The 26873-nt window shown below is 29.2% G+C and overlaps 2 protein-coding genes across 2 annotated transcripts; both read left to right on the forward strand.

Annotated features, from left to right (window-relative positions):
* Positions 1-11559: 11559 nt before the first annotated feature.
* Positions 11560-20344, forward strand: LOC101234940 (uncharacterized). Its single transcript, XM_065805439.1, has 5 exons — positions 11560-11696; positions 12087-12126; positions 15728-15871; positions 18698-18937; positions 19504-20344. The coding sequence occupies exons 1-5, from the start codon at positions 11631-11633 to the stop codon at positions 19602-19604; spliced, it is 591 nt and encodes a 196-aa protein (XP_065661511.1). The 5' UTR covers positions 11560-11630; the 3' UTR covers positions 19605-20344.
* A 1257-nt stretch (positions 20345-21601) lies between these two features.
* Positions 21602-22024, forward strand: LOC136085420 (histone-lysine N-methyltransferase SETMAR-like). Its single transcript, XM_065806723.1, has one exon. The coding sequence runs from the start codon at positions 21602-21604 to the stop codon at positions 22022-22024; it is 423 nt and encodes a 140-aa protein (XP_065662795.1).
* Positions 22025-26873: the final 4849 nt, after the last annotated feature.

Genomic DNA, 26873 nt, shown 5'->3' on the forward strand with positions numbered 1-26873 from the left:
TTAGTTTTTAAAAAAATATAATTAGCTTGCAAATGTTTAAAAATTTACTAAGCAATGGCCCTTTCATCGTTAATTACTTCAAAATGATGTCATAGTTATTTAACTTAATGCCATAATATATTTTTAGCATTAATAATTAAAATTAGTAAATGATTAATGTAAATATAGAAAAAGAAATGTCTTTTTTTTTAATTATGTTTACGTTTTTTTTAAAAAAACTACAAATCAGGAACTAAAATATTACAAAAATTGTTTTATTGCTTTTATTAATTTGATTGCTGCAAATTTACTTATTTAAACTTTGAAATCCATTTTCTTAGCCTCACTGATTTTATCCGAATCAGTGAATTTTATCCGAAGCTTAGAAAATGGATTTTCCATTTCTTAGCCTCGCTGATTTTTATCCAACCACGATTAATACTTTAGTTTTAGCGGAAAAAATAACATACTTCTTTTGTAATTTTTCACATTTTTTAAAAATGTTTTTGTCTTACAAAGTTGATCTTTATTGATCAAAAAATCTAAAATAATTTATTGATTTTTTCATGTTTTTTTTTTATCTAATTGATATGAAAATTATCTAAATTAAACTCTCCAATTCTAAAGATATCTTTTTATAAGGAAAAGTTATTGTTCTTTGGCAATTCTTGAAAACGGTGTTTTACTAAAGGCTTTTATTTTTCTGGAAAACATTCCAAGTTCTTGTTATTTTTTCACTTTTTTCATTTTAAACCAATTAAGATCTTATTTGTAAGACTCTTATAAACCTGGTTCAAAATAGTTTTGGTTTTATATAAATTAACATTTTTCTTTAGTAGTACTTTTGAAGCTAAATTAATTTATGAACTTTAAGTAAAAAAATACATATAAAAATAAATTAAAATCTTCTATTTCATCCTTTTTGTTTTAAGCTAAATCAAAACGTTTCCCTCTCTCAATACCATGCGTGTTAGAGGTTTTATAATATATAAATAACGTAATTTAACAGCCAGTAGAAAGAATTTTCTTTCGGAACATCGAGTGAGATTCTGTACTTTTAAATTTATATTTCATTCGTCTGTAAGCTTTAAAAGCAAATCTCGTCTATTGATAAAACTTTTAAAAAATGAATAGGGGAGAGTGGGATGTCGGCAAACAGCTAAACGGAAAAGCGAATTAAAGACGCCAGTTATACAAAATTGATCATATCATTTATTTTGCTTATCAGTTAGTTTAACTATACAGTCACAAACAATCGAAAGCAACTTTTATAAACCTTATAATAAAATGAAAATTTAGGACAAGCATAAAACAATTGATGTTCGGTATTACCTTACGTAGGATAATTCCAAACTCACCGCGGGTAATCACAAACAATGTTAGTTGTATTATTTAAGTGCAAAAATTATACTAAGCAACAACAACAACAAAAAGAGTGATTTTATATCCATAGTAGCTACAACAGGAATGTTACTCAAAAAAATTGCATGAAATTATCAGAAAAAGTTAAGATCAAATTATCGTGAACAACAATCGCAGCTTTATTGCACGACTAGAACTGAGCATAGGATTCCCTCTCAGAAGGTAAAAAGAAAGTGTTAAACATACTTTTTTGTTGCTGTTTTGATCATGTTCGAAGTTACCACACGTTCGCCACTCTCCTAAATATCAATTGTTGCATAACAAAAATTTTGGACGAGATTTCCTCATGCGATAACAAGTTTATGCAATACATGGGTTTTTTGTATAAAAAAAGTAAGTTTGGAAATATTGCCACTTTTTTACTTTACAAAAAAAATAATAGGCCTTATAAAAAAACAAAAAAAAAATTCCAGTTTTAAACGGTTTACTTTTTTATGACAGTTTTTGCTGTTGCAATAGTTTTTCTATATTTCTAGGTTGTTCATTGAAAAAATGGCTTTTAGATTGTTAATTCATAAATTGGCTTTTGAAGTTGGTTGGTAAAATTACTATGAGACTAGTTGGCTCATAGTATTTACTAGAAAAAAATAAATTTACAAAGTTAACTTTTTTTTAAAAAAAAGCTAGTAAAAATATTTGCAAAATCATTTTTTACAAAAAAAGTTTAAAATATTTTTGCTAGGGAGTTTTTATCAGGAAAAATGTGGGCTAACGTTTTGACTTCATATGGAAACTATTATTAAAAACTATTATTATTATAAAAACTATTATTGTCATAACCTGCTCAAAAGTACTAACAATAATACTCAATTCCTGGTTTTTGCTAAAAATAAAAAGTAAAACTTTTCTATTAACTTTGCATTCAGCCTGTATTAGTAATCATTATTATTGTTAGCACCAACTTTTTTTTTTTTTTTAAAGTCCCAGTTAATTACCTAATTTTTTTTAAATTAATAACACTTGAACATGTTACCCAATATCATTGTCGTCAATAATAGATTTTATTATTTACAAAAATATGGAATAAAGAGCACAAAGAGTAAAATTAAGTGTCACTAGCCCTATAGGGCTAGTGACACTTAATTTTATCATACAATACGAGGGACTATTAATTAAGTGTCACTAGCCCTAGTCCCTCGTATTTTATGGCAAGCTTAGTTGTTTCTTTGAGAAAAAAATTATTTTTTTGAGTGACATTTGTCTGACTTGCATATTTTAGACTGTTCCCTTTTTTTCTTTTAAATATGATAATTATACATCTTAAAAGTGTATTTGTCGTGTGCCAACGGTTTTGCTTAAATTTTTGGTTTCGCACTTATTATTTGTTTTTACGTATGCTATAAATTTCTCTAATTTTCACAAAAGTAGCAACAACAACGAAAAAAAAAAAGTAGAGAAGCATCCTGCATCATATTTTTAATTATGCTTTCTATTCTCAATTCATGTTGAGCTTTACAAAAAGCCACTGTTGCTTTGATACTGCCATTTTTAACGTTGGTATTTGAATAATAAATGACTAACCAGCAACTGTTTATAAACTTACATGCAAAACTGTTTATTTACATACTGTTCTGTTATTGATTAATAAATTTACATAAAAAAAATTTTATAACTCAGCTTTAGTGTGCTCTACTCATTTTTAGAGATTTTCAGCTGAAAAAACTGATTTTTTAAATAATTTATTGTTATATTATTATTATAGTTATTTTTTCGTGATTATTATTTTCCCCATGCTTAGGAGAAACTTTGAAAGATTTGAAAGTAAATTTGGAATGCAAGTAAACACACACACACATGCATATATATATATATATATATATATATATATATATATATATATATATATATATATATATATATATATATATATATATATATATATATATATCAGAGCCGGAACCAGCTTTTTTTGGTCTTTGAGATAGCTAATTTCCAGACATGGAGCAAACTCCAAACATTTATATGCTTATACTTTTATATGGTCATTATTTTTGAACGCTGAAAGATAATACTATAAATTTAAAATTTATCGATGAATATAAGTCTAGTTGAGAACAGTAAAAAAAATATGTATGTATATATATATAAAATATTTCATCAACTTGTTGCTCTCACGTTTGGGGCAGGGGAGGCACAAAATTTGGGGCTTTTTTGTTCCCAGCCTCCAATCATCGCAGTTTTTTGCAAAGCATCCTTATTTGACATAAGTATAAACATATAAATGTTTGGCGTTTGCTCCATGTCTGGAAGTTAACTATCTCAAAGACCAAAAAAAGCTGATTCCGGTTCTGTATATATATATATATATATATATATATATATATATATATATATATATATATATATATATATATATATATATATATATATATATATATATATATATATATATATATATATATATATATATATATATATATATATATATATATATATATATATACAGAACCGGAACCGCATAGGTGTATATGTATATATATACACCTATGCGCGCACACACACGCAGCATTCAGAAACTTTATATGATAAATTCAGACTCACAAAAGTAAAATCTTATAAATTCATAATGTCAAAAAAAGCTATAAAATAAAACTAAATTTGAAAAAAGTACAACTAATCGATATTAAAAACCAAGTACAACATATAATATTAAAAACAAATAAAACTTATGTTTCATTTGTTTTGATATTGTTTGTTGATAAGTATCATTAACAAATTTAAGTGGTTTAACTAAAAATTTAACTAATCTTAAATAAGATCAAATTTAACTAACAGATGGGTAATTCCGCCTCAAATCACCCAAAATTTAGAAAATTTTGAACCATGGGTCTTCAAATTTTTTAAAAACCTCTTTGGCTGTTGCATCTTAAAAAGAAAAGTTAGCATATAAAATTTTAGCTAAAAATGTTGAAAGGTTGACAAGATACTGCAATTTTAATACTGACCTGGTTTCCCAAAATGACCCGGTTTTCATAACACTCTGAAAAAACATTTTTCTTAAAATAATAAGAAATAAAAATGGCAAAAACATGAAAATAAACATATATGATGTTTTTTTGATGCTGAATTCGATAAATGTACTTAAAATGCTAAAATACAAAAGGAACATGCTTAAAAATTAATAAAACAACTAGTTTCTATAAAACAACTTTGGGGCCCAATATCTCAAAACACCCCCATCAAAAAAAAAATTTTTTTGCTGTTAATATTTTCAGCTGTTTATAATCTTACTAGGCACAAAAAATCAAACTGGAAAAACGACTGAAACATACGGAACTTTAATTTCAAAGATGTATCAAATTTTCAATAAGCTATTTTAAAAAACTTTCAAATAGAATTCTGTAAAATATTATATTTAGTTAAAAGACTCCTTAAAAAAAAAAACAATTTTGTTATACTTATGGAAGTCTTAATTATATGATAACTTAGTTAATTGAACTTAACAACTGAAAAAAACATCCTGTTTTGTTTTATATAAAAACTGAACTAGTGTGGTATGGATGTGCATTTGTTTTTAAAATTTTGACAACTTTTGTAAAGTTGTCAAAATTACAAGTAAGTAAAAGTGGAATTTCAGTATTTTAATATATGTATTTTTTTAATTTGTGTTTTCCAAAATATAAACAATGTTTTAAACAATTGTGCAGATAAGCTATATACAACTATACACACAATCATACTATATACAAAATACATAAAGCTATATGCAATTATATATACAATTCAATTACTTTTAGAAAATCTTAGAGTAGTTACGATAAATGAGTCACAAGACATGATGAGAAGTAGCTTAATTATCGCTCCTGGGAAGAAACTTTGCAAACCCTGTAAGTAAAAGATTGCCAAAAAAGCAGATCTTAAAGAAGAGAAGCAAAATCAGGGTGAACAAGATGAAGATTTTCTAATATCATCATTCAAATCAAAAAGACAGGAGATCAATGAAGAACTTGAAAATTTTAATATATCTCCTCTAAATTCTCATTCAAAGTCATCAAAACATATACTCTCAGAAGGAAAGCGAAAAGTTGCGCGCATCAACGAAATGGTAAGTAACCTTACTAGAAAAACTGAAAGTCAATTCAATGTTCCCTCAAAACTGTGTTATGAACCAAATGACATTAAGAAGGCTGAAAACTTTGATGAAATTATGAGCTTGATAAAAGAAAAATTTCTATGTTCTGACAAAAGGACTATTGTTCAACTTCTAACACTGGCACCCCCAAGTTGGTCAATATTAAAAGTACAAAATAACTTTGCAGTTACAGAATACCAAGCAAAAAAGGCTAGACAACTTTTTAATAAAAAAGGATTGTTGGCTATCTCACCTTTGTATAAAGGGAAAGTCTTACAAAAAGAAATAGAAGATTCTGTTAAACTTTTTTATGATTCAAGTGAATTATGTAGAACTATGCCTGGAAAAAAAGATTATGTTAGCATTCAAAAGAACGTCCATAAACAAAAAAAACTGCTTTTGTGTAATTTAAAGGAACTATATTTATTATACAAAGAAAACAATCCAGAAATACAAATAAGTTACTCAAAATTTGCTTCACTTTGCCAGGTGCAAGTGGTACACATTCTGTCTGTGTTTGTCTGTCTTATCACCAAAATGCCATATTGCTAGTAGATGCTTTAAATATTGGACTAAAGTATAAGGACTTACTTTCAAAAACCGTTTGCTCAGCAGAAAACAAAGAATGCATGCTTGCACAGTGTGATGATTGTCCTGGTAAAGAACCCCTCACCAAATATTTGTATGAGATTTTTGGAGAATACGAAGATGATTTTGAGATACACTACAAGCAATGGCAAACTACTAACCGTGCAACACTATTAAGTTTAACAGCTGATGTTCCAACGTTTGTTGAACTATTAGCATCTTGTTTTGAAAAGCTACAAGCTCATTCTTTTATTGCTCACTCTCAATCACAGTACCTTAACCAACTGAAACAATATATGGATCAATCAAACATTATCATTATTGGCGACTTTGCTGAAAATTATGCTTTTGTTGTCCGAGATGAAATACAGAGCTATCATTGGAACACCCAACAATGTTCTTTACATCCATTAGTCATATACTATAAAGATGATAAAGGTGAACTGAAACATTTTTCTTACTGTTTTATATCAGATGACATTATACATGATGTAACTTATGTGTACAAAATATACTAATAATACCTAATCATACTAATCATACCAATAATACCTAATAAAAACTAATCATACCAATATTAAAAATAAAATTTTCCAATCTGTCCAAATTACATTTATTCACTGATGGTTGCGCAGGACAGTACAAAAATTGTAAAAGCTTTTACAATCTATGCCAACTCGAGAGCGAATTTTGCCTTAAAATTGAATGGAAATTTTTTGCCACGTCCCACGGAAAGTCTCCATGCAATGGGATTGGTGGTACTGTAAAAAGAATAACAGCACAAGAAAGTTTAAAACGACCGTACAGAAACCAAATTCTCACATCAGAAGCTATGTATGAATTTTGTATTGATAAAATCAAAGTTGTTAACTTCATTTACATAATGGGATTGGACTTACAATTGCAACGTGAAGAGCAAAAAGAAAGGTACACCGGTGTAACAACTCTACCTGGTACTCGTAGCTTTCATCAATTTATACATCTTGGAGATAACAAGGTTGGGGCAAAGAGGTGTAGTACAGACACTAATTATACAATAATCCACAATCTTAAAAAGAAACAAGACATATCTCAACTTGATACTGTCACTTTAGGTTGTTATGTCGCTGTAGTCTGTGATGATAAGTGGTGGATCGGCATTGTAACTAAAACCAACTTAGAAGAAGTTGATGCTAAAGTTAAGTTTCTTAATCCAAATGGTCCATCAATCTGTTTTAACTGGCCTGAAAGAGACGACTACTGTTTTATTCCAAACACCAACATATTGAAAAAACTATCTGTTCCACAAGCTTGCTCTAGTTCTGGTAGAAACTATGTGTTTGAAAATGCTGAAATAGAGGAAGTACAAATAAAATGGGAGCAATATTGTAAACTATTACAAACACAGTCAAAATAACTTTCATCTTTGATACCTTTAAAAATCTTGTATATTTAAGTAACTTTTTAAATTACGATTAACTTTATTTTATTTACAAATATTTTTTGGGAATTTCTTGAAAAAGTAATACATCTTTGAAATTAAAGTTCCGTATGTTTTAGTTGTTTTTCCAGTTAGATTTTTTGTGCCTAGTAAGATTATAAACAGCTGAAAATATTAACAGCAAAAAAAAAATTTTTTTGATGGGGGTGTTTTGAGATATTGGGCCCCAAAGTTGTTTTATAGAAACTAGTTGTTTTATTAATTTTTAAGCATGTTCCTTTTATATTTGAGCATTTTAAGTACATTTATTGAATTCAGCATCAAAAAAACATCATATATGTTCATTTTCATGTTTTTGCCATTTTTATTTCTTATTATTTTAAGAAAAATGTTTTTTCAGAGTGTTATGAAAACCGGGTCATTTTGGGAAACCAGGTCAGTATTAAAATTGCAGTATCTTGTCAACCGCTAAACTTTTTTAGCTGAAATTTTGCATGCAATATTTTTTTATAATTAGGAATAATGAGTCAAAAAATATAACACAAAAGGAAGACACATGGTTCAATGGACTGGGTGATTTGATGTGGAATTGCCCAAATTTGAAATTTTATCTGTTTAAAGTTTTAAGCCTAAAGTATGGCTTTAAAAAACCGGGGACCAAAAAAACTTTTAAATTCTTTTGAATACCAATAAGTTTTTGGATGGAAAAATATATATATGGAAAATATGTAGAGTTAAAAGCGGATAAAATGAAATAGAGGATAGTATGAAATAGCTATGACAATCTTTATTTTTTTGCTCCTACTTCTTTATTAAATAAACATTTTGCAATTATATTTTTTGATCATATTGTGGAGAATCTTTTCCTGAATAAGACGGTGTAAAACTTTAATACAAAATGAATAACTTTTTTGTATGAATGGTCAAATTTACGTTTGCGTAATAATTAAAAAAAAAAAATGAGCATAAAACTCTAAAACTCTGGAAGTGAAATTTGCTGGCATTTTTTGACATTTACGACATAACTCAAGAATCTTTTTCAAAATTAATTTGCTATTTCCGGTATAAAAAAAACGGAATTGGTTAACTGTGGGGTTGAAATAAAATACACCAATCATTCGCTTGGTAAATAAGACTTTTATTAATTATGTCTAAACTGACCGATAAATCTTTATAAATTCTTCATTCAACTTTGAAATGCAATGCACGCAAAAAACAAAAAACAACAAAAAAAAACACCGAAGATCAAGTCGCACTTGCAGTGGCGAAAATGAAAAGTGACGAACTTTCATTCAAAAAAGCTGGTCAATCACCCAGCATACCAGTAGCAACCCGCTATCGGCGTGTCAACAACATAAGTGAAACAATTGGTTATAGTTAAAATACAAGATTGCCGCAACATTTTGAATCATTTTTGGTAGATATCAAATTATCACCATTGAAATTGGTTGGCAACAATGAGAAAATTAGTTATACAGTTGGAAATTGAATCAAAACTGCTGGTTATCGTCCTGCGCCATTTATTATTTTTAACTCAAAAAAATGTTTATACAAAATTTGATGCTAAGTAGTCCAGACGATGCCGTATACGCAACATATCCGTCCGGATTGATAGAAAATAAGCAGTTTGAGCAGTGGCTCACTAGCGTGTACGTTCCCGTCATTCAAAAAAGTCAAGGTAAATATTTTAGTCGACTTGTTAAAAATAAGTTCAATTATTTACTTAAATAAAACGAACTTTGGTTATCCAATTATAGGTACTCATAAATGGTCATATACTTATTTGATCGAAAACAATACCATGTTAATTTGCTTACCAGCTCATTCGTCACAAATTCTACAGCCACTAGGTTTCGGTGGCGCAAATTACTTCAACAGTTTTATGCAAAGACAAAGTTTAGCAATATTTCAAAAGAATGTTTTAGTAAATTGCAAACAAAACATTTTAGCTCTGGTGAAGTTTTTACACGCACGCAAATAGTCAGTAGATTTCAAAATACTGGTTTGTTTTAGCTCAACATCAAAAAAATTGATTAATCTATATTACAAATTGCTAATATTTTTGAAACAACTTCATCTCAACCTGAGATTTTGTCATCACAACCACCAGAATCTATGCGATTCAAAAGAAATTTCTAAAAGAAAATCAAAAACAATTGCAATCGGCCCAATTGCTTGCCACAGCTTTTTGAAAAAAATGTAGACGTGCCAAGATGCCAAGGAGTGTGTCTCAATAAATATAAAATGTTCAAAAGATTTAAAGATAATGACAGTAAAAAAGCAGCAAAGCAAGCTAGGAAATAACGTGAGATTGACTTTGATGATGAGCAGCAGATAAATCAATCAACGAAAGTTACTCCAATAACAACAACAACAAAAACAACAACAACAACAACAACAACAACAACAACAACAACAACAACAGCAGCAGCAGCAGCATACCAAGTCAAGTGTAAAAAATGCCGTAATTTTAGAAACGATTCAATTTAAAAACTTTAGCAATTAATGGTATCAGTGCAAAAATTCAAAATGCAAGATTTAGCTTTGTTAAACACGCATTCCAAAGCGGTCTATAAAAGACAACGAGTTTTTTTGCATCAAAAAGTGCAACAAAAGTGACAACTCAACTCAAGAACCTCTTAAAGACTTAACATCATAACAAAACTATTTTCTTTAATGCGGGGTTTATTGCGTGGTTTTAATATGTGGTATTATTATGAGTTGCATTTTTTAATTAAGTATTTTTTCATTACCCATCAGTTTGCATTTTTTATTCACCCTAAATATGAGGGTAGAATGAAACAGTTTTTTTTCAATTAAATAAAGTCTTTTAAAAAACGATTTTAAAAAAATTGTTTGATTTTTATATACTTAAATACACCTCGAAATTCTCTACAACTTAAAAGAAAAAATTAAAAATATTTTTCACGTAAAAAAAAATGAGTTAACACTTTTAACTATTTCATTTGTCTTTTACTCTATCTTATATGTACTTGTAATAAAGTCTTTTTTATTTTAGTCTATTTAAAACACGGATTGAACAACTAAATTCATGACAAAATTTGAGCAAAATTTATGAAAACCTCCCAAAAAAAACAGTTATTTATTCAATGTTATTTAATAATATATTAAGAATAATCATATAATTAATAAAAACAACAGGTAATATAAAAAGTAAAACTGTACTGGTAAATCCTGTGACATCATTTTTAACATGCCACGGCCTATACTTAAAATATATAACGATATATGAGGAGTGGACTTGCAAAACCTGATAATTCACTTTTTTGTCATTTCGAGATAATTGGCAAAAACTGTTTTCAGAAAATCTGTTTGTTATGCAGTTTTAATTGAAACACTATTGTATGCATATTAATTTGTGATAGAAATAATGGATTCTGCATGTCCTGAATTATTTTCCTAATGCAAAATTACAAGAGCTATCCAGTGGTGTGCGCAAGTCAGATTTTTTGAAAAAGGGAATTATCAGGTTTTGCAAGTCCATTCCTCATATAATAGTTAAACAGTATATAATAAGTAAAATCAAATGATTTTTAAAAGCAATTTTTTTTATATAAGTTATAATCGTGTCTGTTTTAATTTAAATGTCATTCTGTATAATTTTGTTTCCCAGCGCACGATGCAGCGCATGATGCAACGCATGAATAAATAAAATCTTAGATCAGGATTATTGAAAATATCTAGGATTAAAATATTTCAATTTTAGATATTCTCAACTCTGTTTTCTTGTATGTTTAGTTAAATACATTTCATATGTATAGAGCTTTTAGAATATTTTGCTTTGTATTTGTAACAAAATAGTTTATTTAAACGATTATTTGATTCAAATATACGCATCTTCCAACCAAATGTATCAATAATCCTTGAGTCTTCCAATCAAATAATATGAAAAAATGTTTAAAACAAATAATCCAACATTTTGAAAATTATCAATCACTTTGAATATATTTAAAACTGTTCTTCGCAGCATTCTATTTATGCATATTAAAAAAATTATTCAATGGTAGCTACATCGTAGCAACATCGTGCTGTTTTCGCCGATATTAAGTATCAACCGAAATTTTAAATATGTGTAATACGAATTGGATTATAAATGTACATATACAATACTATAAGTATATATTTTAAATGACTTCCAAATCATATATGAAATATGGTGATGAAATTAAACTTTCTGAAGAACAGATTCAACAGGCAATAAAAAATTTTCAATTTTTTTTCTTATCTGGTATATAATACATACCATATTATAATATATTATATTTGAGTTTCCTTGGTAATCTTCGAGTTATAATCTTATTGAAAATTTTAGGTTCTTTTTTAGTAAGTAGGTTCAATAGGGAGAATCTTCTGGTTGTTGCGTCACAATAGAGAGAATCTCCAGAAGATTCTCCCTATTGTTCCGTCACTTGTTTATTTTATCTATAAAACTTGTTACAAAGAATGCGTTAAAAAGTTTATAAATCGACGAAATAAATTAATAAATGTATTAAAAATGATCATTAAGCATCTTGTGCAATTTGAAAATTCAATTTAAAGTTATAACTTTTGATTATTAAAAATCTTTTCTTAATAAATTTTTAGATAAAACAAATGTTTAATCTGACAGATCATCAATTGAACGGCAAGTTTTTTATTATATAACTTTTTCTTTTGATTGTGTTTTTTGGTTGTACTCAATTTTCTCAACGTCCCGATCATTCAGATCTAAATGAAAATGCATTTTTTTTTATCACATGCAACATGCAATACTTCAATTATTATCACTTGCAACATGCAATATTTCAATTTTTATCACTTGCAACTTACAATATTTCAATTTATCACTTGCAACATGCAATATTTTATTTATCTTAAGTAAAATCTTTCAAAATTATTCTGTTATCAAATAATAACTCTGTGGTTCTTAGAACAAACTTAAAATTTAAAGAAAACCAATTACTATTATTATAACTAATTAGGTGGAAAAAATATTACTTCATGTATATTACTATATTATAGATATTATTACTACATCGTTACTATTATTATACAGGTATATATAATAGGTATAGATATATAACTATATTAGTAATAGGATATATAACCAATTAGTTGAAAAAATTAAAAAATGCAAAAAAATTTACTTTTTTTACTTATTTTTAATATTAGCATTTTTTTTAGAGAAAGGTGATTTATATTATTGTTTATATTATAAAATTTGAGACGATAGAATTATCTTGTTCTATCTCCACTTTTTGAAAAAATTCAGTTATTGATAGTGCTATATACTTCAGAATAATTATTTTTTTACTGTATTGAAACCTAAGTTATAACTAAAAAAGTTGCGGAAAAAAAATAAGTTATAAAAATGTTTTTATATGCCGTCTCCTAAAGTTTTTATTTTTTAAACCGTTTTATCTCAAAACTTAAAAACGTCGAGATAGAACAAGATAATTCTGACGTCGCGAATTGCTTATAACCTGTTCAAGACAGTGAGTTTGCCATTCTATACAAGTCATTGTTTGTAACAATGCGCGTAGTAACCACTCATCTCATATAACTTTTTTTTTAGTTTACTTTTTAACAAATACATTTTTTTTTTTTTTTTTTTTTTTTTTTTTTCTCTGTTTTAATATAATATAAGATTTTACAACTTCGTAATATAAAATTTCAATAAATAAAATAAGTAAAACAGATAGGGGCTCAAAGAAGATGAGGATGACAGTACGTTATCATAATCTTTTCATAGAGCCCCTATAACATATTGGTTACAACTTTTTAAACTATGATGTTATACAAAAAACAGTTGCATTAAAAAAAAATTTTAAAAAAAAACGTGAAAAAAAGATGAAGAATAAGATGAAGACTAAGTATTTTACAAAATACCTGTTTCCATTCTCATACACACATTATTGCTGTAATTTTTTTTTCTTCAATTACATTATATTGTTTGTCCGTGAGTTAATAATAACATATTTTTTATATATAGATTACATTTTTTATGTTTGGTTGTTTATTGTCAGTTATACGCTTAAGTTTTAATTTATAATTTAATCTTGTAAACTAGAAACATATTCATGTTGTTATCTATAAACCAGAGGCGGATTGAGGTTTAGCGTTTTTTTTTTTTTTGGGGGGGGGGGGGGAGAGGGGGGAGGGGGCAGTAGGGAGCAGGGAAAATGAGTAGGGGGCGACAAGGGTTTGAGGTGGCACATTAACCCCTAGAAACATTTTTTTTCGAGAATCGCCCTTGTAATAAATAAATTTTGATAAACATTTAATGTTATTGCAATGGTTTGGTTATTCAAAATATATTTAAACTATATTTATTACTGAGAGCATGCATTACTTTTCTGTTAGTTTCTACAAATATTTTCTGCTACATGTCATTTCCGGTGGGTACAGAATGTTCATTCTACGTCTTAAGAAAATCGTACTGACTTTGTATAGACACCTTACGGACGTCTGTGCCCGCTTGGTGGAACCAAAATGATATATTCATAGTTTAAAGTCAATGCTGTCAACAAGCACACATTTAATAAAAATTATTGTCAATCCAAAAAGATATTGTTTTGTCATTGTTGATCAGAGATAATTTTTGATCTTTAGTCTACTAAAACTTCTTTTAAGCAGATGTAAAAAAAAAAAAAAAACGAGTAGATTTTGTAGAGTATAGACAAGTTAAGAAAACATGATGTCATCTTTTCTCGATTAAGAATTAATGTATGTCTTTCATTTGTAGTTGAGTCATTATAGCTAGAAATATTGTTGCTTACTTTGAAAGTAGGGCCGGTGCGAGTAGGTCTCAAGTGGGAAGGGGATGCCATACGGTTTTTTGCCAATAACATTTTGGCAAAAAACCCGTATGGCATCCCCTTCCCACTTGAGACCTACAAATTGCTCCACAACTTTGAAGTTAGTTAACTTATAACCTTTTGTTTTTCAAAAAAAAATCGTATACCGTTTGGAAAGTCATTGTAGTTTTGTGAACATCTGTCGCTGTACACTCGCAGTAGTTTTGATACACCAAACTATGTTAAAATTCCCTTGACTATGTGCATTATGATTATAAGAGATATTTTCTTTAAACAAAACGTCTCCTTTTTGTTTTCTGCCGCAAATGCGTGCAAACTTGTAAAGCAGGTATGTAAACGATGGTCTGTTGTCACCAAGCTTTCTATTTCTGTTTAAAATAAAAGCAGAGTTTTGTAATGAGAAATTTATATTTTAGCGAGCGCCAGTTCACCGGCTTCGGGAGCTTGTACCTTTTGAGAGATGAAGTAGGTCAAAGAAAATATATTAATCTTCTACTTCTACCACTTTTGTGTAAATATTTTTTTTTAATTTCTTAATAATTTTGATGAAAATTACGTGATTTATGAATTTAATAGTTTTAATTAATAATTGTTGTTAATACGTTGTTAATACTCGCTCGTCCCATTTCACCTAATGGCTGTCCCACTTTTACCCAGTAGCACAGTTCTTCTAAAATTAAAAATAGCATATTGTAAAGTTTATGTTTTATTGTAACCTGCTGTCAATCTTAGGGGGTGGAATCGGTGCGTGAAATGATGCTTTTTTGTTAAAACTTGTTTGATGCAGTATATAAATTATATTAAAAGTACATAAATTATATTAAAATTATTTAAGAATTTTTTTTAATTGTCCGATATCGATACTGTAAGGTATCACACCAATACCAACGATAAACCGATACCGATTATCTAGTGTCTAATTATCTATATTAAGAAAAAAAGTTTTGAGTTTGATTTTAAAATAAGTTATATTGTTTGAAAGAGTAATTAAGGTGCATTTCAGAATTATTTTGCTATATAAATACGTGATAGAGACTTGAAACACGTTTTTTGTCCAGTTACCAGTTGCTCTTGTGTTAAATATATTGATATTAGTATGAAACATGTTTTCTGTGAATTGTGTAAGAATGTGTGAATTGTGTAAAAATTGTGTAGGAATCTCATTTAGTGTTTTTCCATAAATAATAAATTAGTATAGATACTAATTCGATATTAATTTGGGATAACAACTAAAAACATTTATTGAATAATATTTTAGACATTTAGACATTTAAATCTATATAAATAATAATAAGTAAATAGAGTTTTTAGTTCTGCACTTAGTTTTTATGCAATACTAAAACTGAGAGCAGAAGTGACAGATTCGCCCTCTAACAAACTCACGCCATCTTGCAATATTTATTAAAATGTAACTAACTTTTTTTTTAGAACTTTACGAATGTTTTAAGTTAATCGATATTGATGGTTCAGGAAAGCTTACAAATATAAAGTTGCATAAGGCAATAAGCTCATTGAAAAGCGAAGTAACATTACAAGATGTTGAAGAAATAATTGAGGATATCAATGAAGAAAGTAAGACAGAAGTTGTTTGTGTATTTAAATATATTTTTGCTTTTTTTCTTACATTTTTTACTACTTAATTTTTTTTTTTATAAAAACAAGCAACATGGATTTATGGAGCTTTCCTGGTCAAAAAGTCCTATAAAAATTTGAAACAAAAAAAGTTTAAGATTTGAGTTTCATTAAATTAAAATACAGTTAAAAAGTGTTTATATTTATTAAAGTTTTTTTGTTTTTTTTTAATTTGTTCTATAGGACTTTTTGGCTAGGGCTAAAATGCAATTAATTTTTGGATAAATGATCTACGGACGATTGTGTCAAATAGGTTATAAAAAGTTAAACTATTTTCAACTGTCTTCAATTAATTTAAATTTAAAAATAGCTAAACTATTAGATTTACATTTTTTAAAACAGTGTTAAGTATGTTTGCGTTCCCGAAAATCCGAAGTTATTTAAGGTTAGTTGAGCTTACCGTAAGTTATCTAAGAAAAAGCTTTCTATGACTATGCATCATATAAAAAATAAACATCTAATGGACGAAAAGTCAATGGTAACAGCCCGCTACAAAAGGTTGTTGGATAGCTACTGCTATTCAACAACCTTTTTTTTTTTTTTAATTTTTATTTCTTTATGCACATATTTTACAATGTTATCCTTAAGTTTTAATGAATATATATAATTACAATCTGACTGGAGCAAGCAGAAAACAAAATGTCTTATCATCAACCTGTCATATCATCTTATCATAACTTAACAGGTTCTAATATTATTAAAAAGAGTGACAATAAAAATTTTTGGAAAAAAATTTAAATGTTTGAAAAAAATTTTAAAGTTTGTATAAAGAAAAAGTTTAAAAAAAAAAAGTTTACAAATCGGTACATATACGTATCGCAATATAACGTTAATATAAAAATAACGTATTATATAGCGTAAATACAAAAATTTACAAATCGGTACATATACGTATACAAATCGGTACATATACGTATACATATTCGATACAATACCTAGTATATATTTAAATATTTAAAGGAGATTTAGAATTTAAGAAGATTCAAAACATTTTTTAGATTTAAATTCATCTATTTATATTTTTTATACAAAATTAAGAAAAAAACATAAGCAACAAATTATTTAAAAAAAAAGAAATGAAAGAGTGTATGTACTGTTTAAATTTAGTAATTTTTTTTAATAGTTCATTTAAATACATCAATATATTTTGTATACCAAATGTATAACAATACTGTATAAAATCTGCAATAAAAAGTTGTTGGATAGCAGTATCTAGCAAGTGATAGGTACTGAGGGCCATAAGGGGCTAGACATGGACATCATTTCCTTTGAAATGGCCTTTGATTGCTGTAATGGCAGTACCCAGAATATCTTCGAATGCATTAATTTTAAACCGCTTTACTGGGTCCTGAAATTCTTGTCTCTTTTCATCACTCGTATTTTCACAAAGCATCTGCTTTCAAGTGTCAAGTTGTCAAGCTATTTTTTGTGAGAGCTCAATTTTAAAAAGTTTCTTCAACATCTTAAATTCAGATATGATGTTATTAGCCTTACTCAAGATAATTTATTCTGCGAATAACAAATAATAATATGACCCAGCGGGCATACGACGTTGGAATAACGTTGAAATAACGTTGATCAACGTCGATCAACGTCAACCAACGTTATTTCAACGTTATTCCAACGTCGTGTGCCCGCTGGGGAGGCTGTTTTACAATGTCTTTGTATATTTTCTTAAACACTTTATATTTTTACCGTTAAAATAACTACCATATTTATTGTATTGTGATTGCAAAATTGATGTATATAGACAATAAACAATTGTTATTCATTTATACGTATTTTTTGGTGTTTTACTTGTGCATCTTTATTTATAGTGGAGCACAGGACCTTTGGGTATAGCAGAAGCCGGGGGGATCCCCGAACTCCGGGTCAATCCAATCCTTTATCCAACAACATTTTGTTGCAAATTGTGCTGACTCAACTAGTGCGGACTTGATTAGTCAAGTCAACTAGTGTGGACTCAACTTGTGCGCCTTGACTAGGTAACTCAACTAGTGCGGATTCGACTTGTCGAGTGAGCATTTTTTTTAAATTATGACCCTAAAACTTGAATGTATATACATGAGTGTGCGTGTGTGTTATTTTTCTCTAAAATGCCGATAAAACTTGCCATCATTATCTGTTGATATTTTACTCATTTATAGGCTTTTTGATTAAGATGAGCCGTTTTTTCTTAAGTCTTAACGTTCTCTTTATAATTCAATATATTGAACTTGAAATTTTTACTTTGTTTTATTTAAATCGTATTACCTCGTTAAGGTATTTAAACTAAAAAGTTTATAACTTATAAACACGCTTTTTGGTAAAGGTAGTTGTTTTATTTTTGAATGCCAACTTGCTTTTCACAGATGCTCAACCTACCTCATTTGGGCAGACTAAGCAGGTACTTTACGCAACTTTACGCAACATCTCTCAAACAAATCCAAAAATGATTTTTGATTAATTTTTTAGCTGGTTAAATTGTTTTTAAAATAGTAAAGCAAATATATAAATCCGACACAGGATTCAGGATATCTTTTGGATTTAATAAAAATTGTTCAACATGCCACCCCACCCACTCCCTCCACACACACACACACACACACACACACACACACACACACACACACACACACACACACACACACACACACACACACACACACACACACACACACACACACACACACACACACACCACTCTACTTTCAATAATCTCTGAAATCTTTTTAAGTTTCGCAATCCATCTTGCAATCCTTGTAAATAAGTATTCAATTTTTTCAGAAAAAGATAAACAAGTGATCGAATTCATAGATTTTGTTAAAATAATGGCGAAAGAAATAAAAGAACCGCTGAGAGAAGAAGATGTTCAAAATGTATTTGAGATCATAAACGTCAACAAGACTGGTTTTGTTACCTCTTCTGATCTATATTCAGTTTTAACATCATTTGGTTTTGAGTTAACTCCAACAGAAATCGATGCTACATTTAAAAAATACGGAGATGGTTTAATCAATTTTGAAGGTTTATTTAAAAACTTGTTATACTAAACAGGCCCGTAGGAACAAATTATATTAGGGGGGGGGGGGCAGTAAAACCCCGAAAAAGTTTTAATAAACGAATTATTATTTTTTTTTTAGTCATTTTTTCAGTCAATTTCTTCAAAATTATTTATTTTAAATATTATTAGGGGCTGCCCCCCCCCCCCTGGTTGCTACGGGCTTTCTAAATATTTCCTCATTTGTGTGTTTATTTTTTGGATATTTTGTTTTTTTATATACATTTAATTTTAAACTATAAATTAACTATAAACTATTTTTGTTTCTTTGATTGATTTTTTAACTTATTTAATTCTATATAACTACACTCGTTTAACTAGACTTGTTTACTTAACTACACTCGTTTACTTAACTTGCCTCGTTTATTTTACTACACTCTTCATTTAACAACACTCATATATTTAACTACACTCGTTTGTTTAACTACACTCGTTTGTTTAAATACACTCGTTTGTTTAAATACACTCGAATATTTAACTACACTAGTTTATTTAACTACAGTGGTGCATATAAATATGTAAATCATTTTAGAAATAAAGATACTTACGCAACAAGCGCATGCAAGCATTCTTGGCCCCGAAGATGGTTTTGACGAGAAAAACAACATAGAAGAGAAGAAAAGCGATAGTTAATAAGAGAATTTTACAAGAACAGTAGCATAGAAGAAAAACGTCAGTATATAAGAAAACTTTATACAATTACGTGTTTCAAAGGATTAGTAAAGATTAACATGGATGAAAAAAACATGAAATTAAAAATAAAGCATGATAGTCATATAACTTAATTTTTCTTGTTCCGTTTTTAAGAATGAAAGACACCGAGTGCTTGAATATCCACATTATAAAAATAAAAAAGAAATTTCAATGTTTAAAAACTAATCTAAGTTGACGCAACAACATCGACAAAAACAACGACAACAATAACAAAACAACAACAACAGCAATAACAACAACGACAACAGCAACAACAACAACAATAAAACAAAAATAACAACAACAACAAAAGCAACAATAAAAACAATAACAACAACAACAATGTCAACAACAACAGAATATGTGTTTAAAAAATATTATGTTTAAAAACTAATTTAAGTTGACGCAACAACAACGACAAAAACAACAACAACAACGGCAACAACAACAATAACAATTTGTTTACTTATAAACTAATACACATCTATTTCATAATTCAAAGAAATACAATTAATTAAGTTACTGCTGTATGTGATTTTAATTTAGCGAAACTATTTATTGTACAAATTCGTTCAAAACCGCTTTTTTCACAGGAGTTTTTAGTAAATTTGTCTAATATGGAATAAAATTTACCAAACTATTTATTGTAATGTTTTAAGACTGATATTTTATTATTGTTTCTGGTTTAATTTTTAATCTTCGGTCCATGACGAATTCTTTATAAAAAATATCCTTTCAATAGCAGCGTACCATAAAGCGTCATTAAAAGTTCGACAACCGGGTTTTATAACTTTGACAACTACGTCGTATTTATTTTAGTTTAACAATTTTTTTTGATTTCGAACATTTATTGAATAAGTTTCTTTTTTAAAATTGATGTTTTACCATTTTATAATCGAACATTTTTCCATTTAGCAATCTCTTTTAATGTTGCCCAATGCATTATTTCATTATAATGCATTTTTTAAAATGAAGGACCAATTTTTAATTGCAAAACTGTATAATTGTTTCCGAAAAATTCCTCAAAACCGTTTTTAAATATGGCATATGTAAACAAAAGATTCTCGATTAAATCATGCAATGAAGCTTTTTTCTAATTCTGGAATTATTTTTTTGATTTCAACTATTTTAATTTTTTTTTATAAATGTAAAAATTAAGTAAAACTAATAAAAATGTATAAATATATAAAAGCGATAAATTTTTGAAAAAGTTTTGAATTATAACAGGACATTTTTCAAAAAAAAAGAAAAATAACTTTATCAGGCAACCAAAAAAGTTCGTGCGGTTTATCCTAAATGCCTATTTCTAAGAAATGTATTAAAAAAAACTGGTTGTGGTGGGGGGATGATTTTGCATATAAATTAAAGCTTGTTTTAAGAAGAATCAAAAAAGAATCAAAAAAGTCTTAAGTGGAGTATGGCTGTGTCAGATGCGATAATTCGCGCCTGTTTACTTTATGAGTTCAAACTTGGAACCAAAGCTGCAGAAGCTTGTCGTAAGATATGCGCTGCATTTGGGGAAAGTGCCATAGCAGAATGGACGGGTCAAAAATGGTTTAAAAAATATTTTTTGGAAATGAAAAGATGAACCAAGATCTGGAAGACCATCTATCGTAAATAACGAGGATATCAGGCTGGCAATCGAGCAGGACTCCAGTCAAACATGTCAGGACCTTGCCTTAAGATTTAATGTGAGTGATGAAACTATTCGTTTACATTTGCACCAACTTGGAAAACGTTAGAAGTTGAGCAAATGGGTACCTTATGAGTTGAGTGAAAAAAACAAGCTACAGCGCTTAACCATTTGTTCTTCATTGCTTTCCCGCCACAATTTAGTGCCATTTTTTGACCCGATGTTGACGTGCGACGAAAAATGGATTATGTACTGCAACAAAAAACGAACATATCATTAGCTAGCCAGTAACGATCCAGTACCGATGACTCCTAAACCAAGCATTCACCAACACAAGGTTTTACTGTGTGTATGGTGGACTACAGCAGGTATCGTTCACTATGAGTTACGACCAAGTGGACAAACCATTACTGCTGAGATATACTCAGCCCAATTAGATAGAGTTTTGGTTGCTCTTCACCAAAAACAAGCAGCTTTGGCAAGCAGAAAAGGTATTGTATTCCACCAGGACAACGCCAGACCGAACACCGCAAAAATCACGCGGGAAAATCTAGCACGTTTACAATGGGAGATTCTACCTCACCCTCCGTATTCACCAGACCTTGCGCCAAGCGACTATCACCTGTTTTTGGTCCTGGATAATCATATGAGGTATCGACAGTTTCGAAATAGAGAAGATATCGAAAATGAGTTAATTCAATTTTTTAGCTACTCAAGTTTTTTATAGAAATGGAATATGTCAGCTTGTTTCACGATGGAAGAAAGTTATTCTTGCTGAAGGAGACTATTTTTCAAAATAAACTTTATTCAAAACTGTTTTTATGTGTATTTATTTATGGATCTGCAAAACCGCACAAACTTTTTTGGTTGCCTGATAGTAGTTGTTGTGCTGTGATTAGAGTTCAAGTAGTTCCAAGAGGTTCGAGGCTCGATCCAAGTGAATCAAGAGGTTCAAGATTCGATGCCGACCCATTTATACGACTAATTGAGCAACATTGGTAAAGAAGATGTGATTTTCCTGGTAAAAATTTATTCCGTGATGCTCTGTGATAAGATTTTTGATCTTCTTAGAGCACCTTAGTATTATAGAAATTAAAAAAATATAAAAAAGCGCTAAAACAATCAATTAATCTGGCCATGGAAGAAAGCAATGGCAGCCAATGGGTTTTCAAATGTCCTTATACGGGCTTGAGTTCTTTGGCAAAAAATGCACAAAGCTCATTTAGTTGGTCGACATATACAGTATAAATGTGATCTAGGCTAAACAACCTTTTTTTTTTTTGGTGGAACTATGCAATTTTGTAAACATATTTTTTTTACCTTGTCATTTTTATCAAAATTAAAGTTTAAAAAAAAAAGGCCACAATTTTCGTTGTGAAAGAAAATTTGTCAAGAATTTTTAAAATGCGAATATTAATCATTATAGGCATTTTGCAACTTTTATTTGTTCGCCTTTTTTAGGCGCCTAACTAGTACTGTCAATGCCTAGGAACAATTTTTAAGTTTGCGTGGTTTGAATTGTTAATCATTATTTCAATAAACTTGACTTTATTCAAACTATTTATTACTTATCTAATGCCTAATGATAGGATTGCTAATGCTTTTGAGACTGCATATGCTTAACAGCATCAGAACGTCCACCACGATCAATATTAAAATATGATTTGTAAAGTGTATAATATATATGTACAGTGTGAAGTTTCATTATCTGTGGATGACAACTTTTAATAAATGCAAATTCATTGGTCCAATTTTTGTTAAAGGTACATTTTCTTTTTGAAATAACTTAAAAAAAATATATTTTGATAAATTTATAAATACATATATATTTGAATCTCGAAATACCTGTGACTTTGGTAGTAAGTTAGATATTCTTGGTTTTCTTTAGTTTTAAATGTATTTTTAGCTCTTAACTTAAATAAAACCCACCTTGTGACAAATATTTACACTCCGCGAACAAACATTTACTCTTTTCGAACAAACTTTTACTCTTTTTGAACGAATATTTACACTTAGTAAACGAATAGTTACTCTTAGCGAACGAACATTTACTCTTTGCAAATGAACATTTACACTTCGCGAACGAACATTTACATTTCGCGAACGAAAATTTATACTAAGTGATCAAACACTCTTTTCATTTGTCAAAACTCGATTTGATAAAAAAATAAATGCTACTATTTTACAGCGTATTTCTCTATCTATTTTTTAAAACGTATTTTGAGAAAATTATTTACTTTTAGCTGTTTTTAATAATTTGCGCTTAACTAAATATCCATTATTTTAGCACTGTAAACTTTGCTTTATGAAAACAAATTGTAATGCGATAATTATTTTTATCGACTTTAGTCAGTCCGAGTGCGCAAAGACAGCCGGCTTTGCAAAAATCCATCTCTCTCACAATGATGATTCTGTTGATGACTTTTAATTTAAGCAACAAAAGATTTTTATTATTCATGTGTCTGTACAAAACTCAATTGCTAACAAGTGTTAAAACTAATGTTGTTAGCTAAACACCTTCTCATCTTATAAGTGACACCACTAATATGTTGTAATCTTGTAAAATAAAACCTCTATACTTTATTCTACATTTTAAAACATATATCATTATATATATATATATATATATATATATATATATATATATATATATAATATATATTATATATATATATAATATATATTATATATATATATAATATATATTATATATATATATATATATATATATATATATATTTATATATATATATATTTATATATATATATATATTTATATATATATATACAGTATCGGACAAAACGAGTGCAACCAAATAATGCTAATTTAGTTTCTTTATATAAAAGTGCTGCAGTTTTTAAATTTAGAGAAATAACTATGTAACTGTTTAGAGACAAAGTTCTTCAAGTATTATTCATCACAAAGTTCATTATTTCTACACGAAAATTAATAAATTAATCAAAAGTATTATAAAAAGTTAATTTCCTTCTTGACAAAACAAGTGCAACTCGACAAAATGTTGACCAAGCTGTATTTCGCTATCAATATTTCGTGACGAATCCTTTGTTGTTGATCACAGCCTTGCATCTTCGAGGCATAGATTCGATCAGGCGATCAATGAAACTTTGTGGAATCGCTGCCCAGGCCTTTTGGATTTGTTCTAAAAGTTGATCCTTATTACAAACACCTTCACAATTTATTCTGCGGTTGACGATCTCCCACAGGTTCTCGATGGGGTTGAGATCCGTAGATTGAAGCGGCCAAACCATCACCGATAGGTGGTTGTCTTGAAACCACTGCTTGACTACTTTTGCAGTGTGTTTCGGATCGTTGTCTTGCTGAAAAACCCATTTTATTGGCATATTCCATTCAGCATGAGGTAACATAACATTTTTCAGGATATTTTCATACATGAAACGGTCCATTATTCCATCGTTTCGATATTATGGACCTAGACCGTTAGCATAAAAACACCCCCAGACCATTACATTGCCTCCACCATGCTTCACGGTCTTATGGCAGTTACGTAAATCGAGGCGTTTTCCGGCCGGTCGACATACACGGCAAATGCCATCGCTCCCAATGATGTTGAACTTCGATTCATTGCTGAACAGGACAGTTCGCCATTTTTGCACATTCCAGTCAATATGAGATGCAGCAAACAGGAGTCTTTTCTTCTGGTTTTTTTAGTGAAATCAGCGGTTTCTTTGCAGGGCGTCGAGAAAACAATCCGGCTTCAACAGCACGTCGTTTAATTGTTCGGTCCGATACAGGCAGCTCTAATTGCTTTTGTATCTCGACTGATGATATCCAGGGGTCCTTCTTGACGGATCTGACGATCATAGAATCCTCTCTAGAAGTGGTGAAACGCGGTCTTCCACCTTTGTTATCTACTGCCAACTATGTTTGGAACATAGTCTTGATACGGTCCATTTTTTCACACGATATTTATCACAAATACTTTTTTGTAGCATTCCACTTACGTAATCGCAAATAATTTTCATTCTTAGTTCCAATCCAAGACTGTCGGGAGCCATTTTTCCACTTGAAGTCATAAAAATAATAAAAATAAATAATCACGCTTCTCAAGGCTTACCGTGTTACATTTACCTTGTGATGATACAATAATGTTCTGTGGAACACAACGTCTTGGTTGGATGTGGATTGTATTGATGTAATGACTCACCTGTTGTATTTTATTTCTTGTATTGATGTTCTTTGATAAAAGACTTTGATAAAACTCACTTCGATAAACTGTCTTGATAATATTGACTGATTGACTTCCATATGCTGACTGAATTACATGTCGATTTACATGTCTCTTATATAGTAAAATGAACCTGTGTGAACCTGTTCTGGAAGATTCTAGATGCTTCTATTCGATGCTTCTGGAAGCTTCTGGATGCGTCTGGATGCTTCTGAATACTTCCTTTAATTATTAAAAAACTTTCGTGACGTTGACACGGACCAGACTAAAGAAAATGAAGCAAACCAAAAAAGTTGCACTTGTTTTGTCCGCTGCAAAATGGCACTTGTCAACGAAATTCTGCCTGTGTGCTGTCACCTGTCAGCTGATTGCTCATGTCATGGCATGCTATGACTCCAGACTCCTGAACTGTTTGCAGTGATAATATAGTTCGTTTCGTTTTTAAGACATGTAAAACTAAGAACACTTTTTAGCATTGTTCGATGTTGGTTGCAAATGTTTTGTCCAATACTGTATATATATATATATATATATATATATATATATATATATATATATATATATATATATATATATATATATATATATATATATATATATATATATATATATATATATATATATATTCAGGGCATTCGAGAGCGCTAATGGCACCCGGGTCAAAATGGAGAACTGCGCCCTTTTTTCAAACAAAGAAATTACAAGTTTTAAAGTTTTGTGAACGCATCAACTATCTATTTTTGATACAGCACATTTATTTCTTTGTTACTATTAATTTTCTGTATTGAGAAACGGTTCATTTATCAAAACTGACATATGAATCAAAATATTAGTTTTAAAACCAATAAACGAAAAGTCAATCAACAAAATCTTCGAGAAAAATATTTAAGGCGCCTAAAATTTAATTTTTTGAGCTTTTCTGGCCGCCCAAATATTGATCACATTGTCGTTCATATTTTTAGCTAAATCTTTTTTAACCAAAATAATCCAAAGATTAGTAAAGCAATCCTGAATCATGGTCGAACGGAGAGAGTGAAAGCGCTTTAGTTTATGTTTTCTTTAGTAGCAAGTTCAGTTTCGAATCCTAACAGTTCAGCTACAGCTACAACCCTTTGGAAAATTTTCAACCAATTGCCCTTAATTTTAGTTTATGATCTTCCAGCAGCTGTCTAATTATAGTAATGGCTTCATCTGAGCTGCTCACTAATTAAATCCAGGTTTTCCATGTCATGTTTAAGAGTTGCTAAAGATTTGACGATTCCAAAGAATACTTTGATCTCAATGGCTGATTTAACTGCGTGCGCACCAGCCAAGTTCAGAATGTGAGCGCTACAGGGAACGTACAACAAGCACTTGACATATTGGATC

Source organism: Hydra vulgaris, chromosome 09, assembly GCF_038396675.1.
Source record: "Hydra vulgaris chromosome 09, alternate assembly HydraT2T_AEP".
NCBI classification, from domain to species: domain Eukaryota; kingdom Metazoa; phylum Cnidaria; class Hydrozoa; order Anthoathecata; family Hydridae; genus Hydra; species Hydra vulgaris.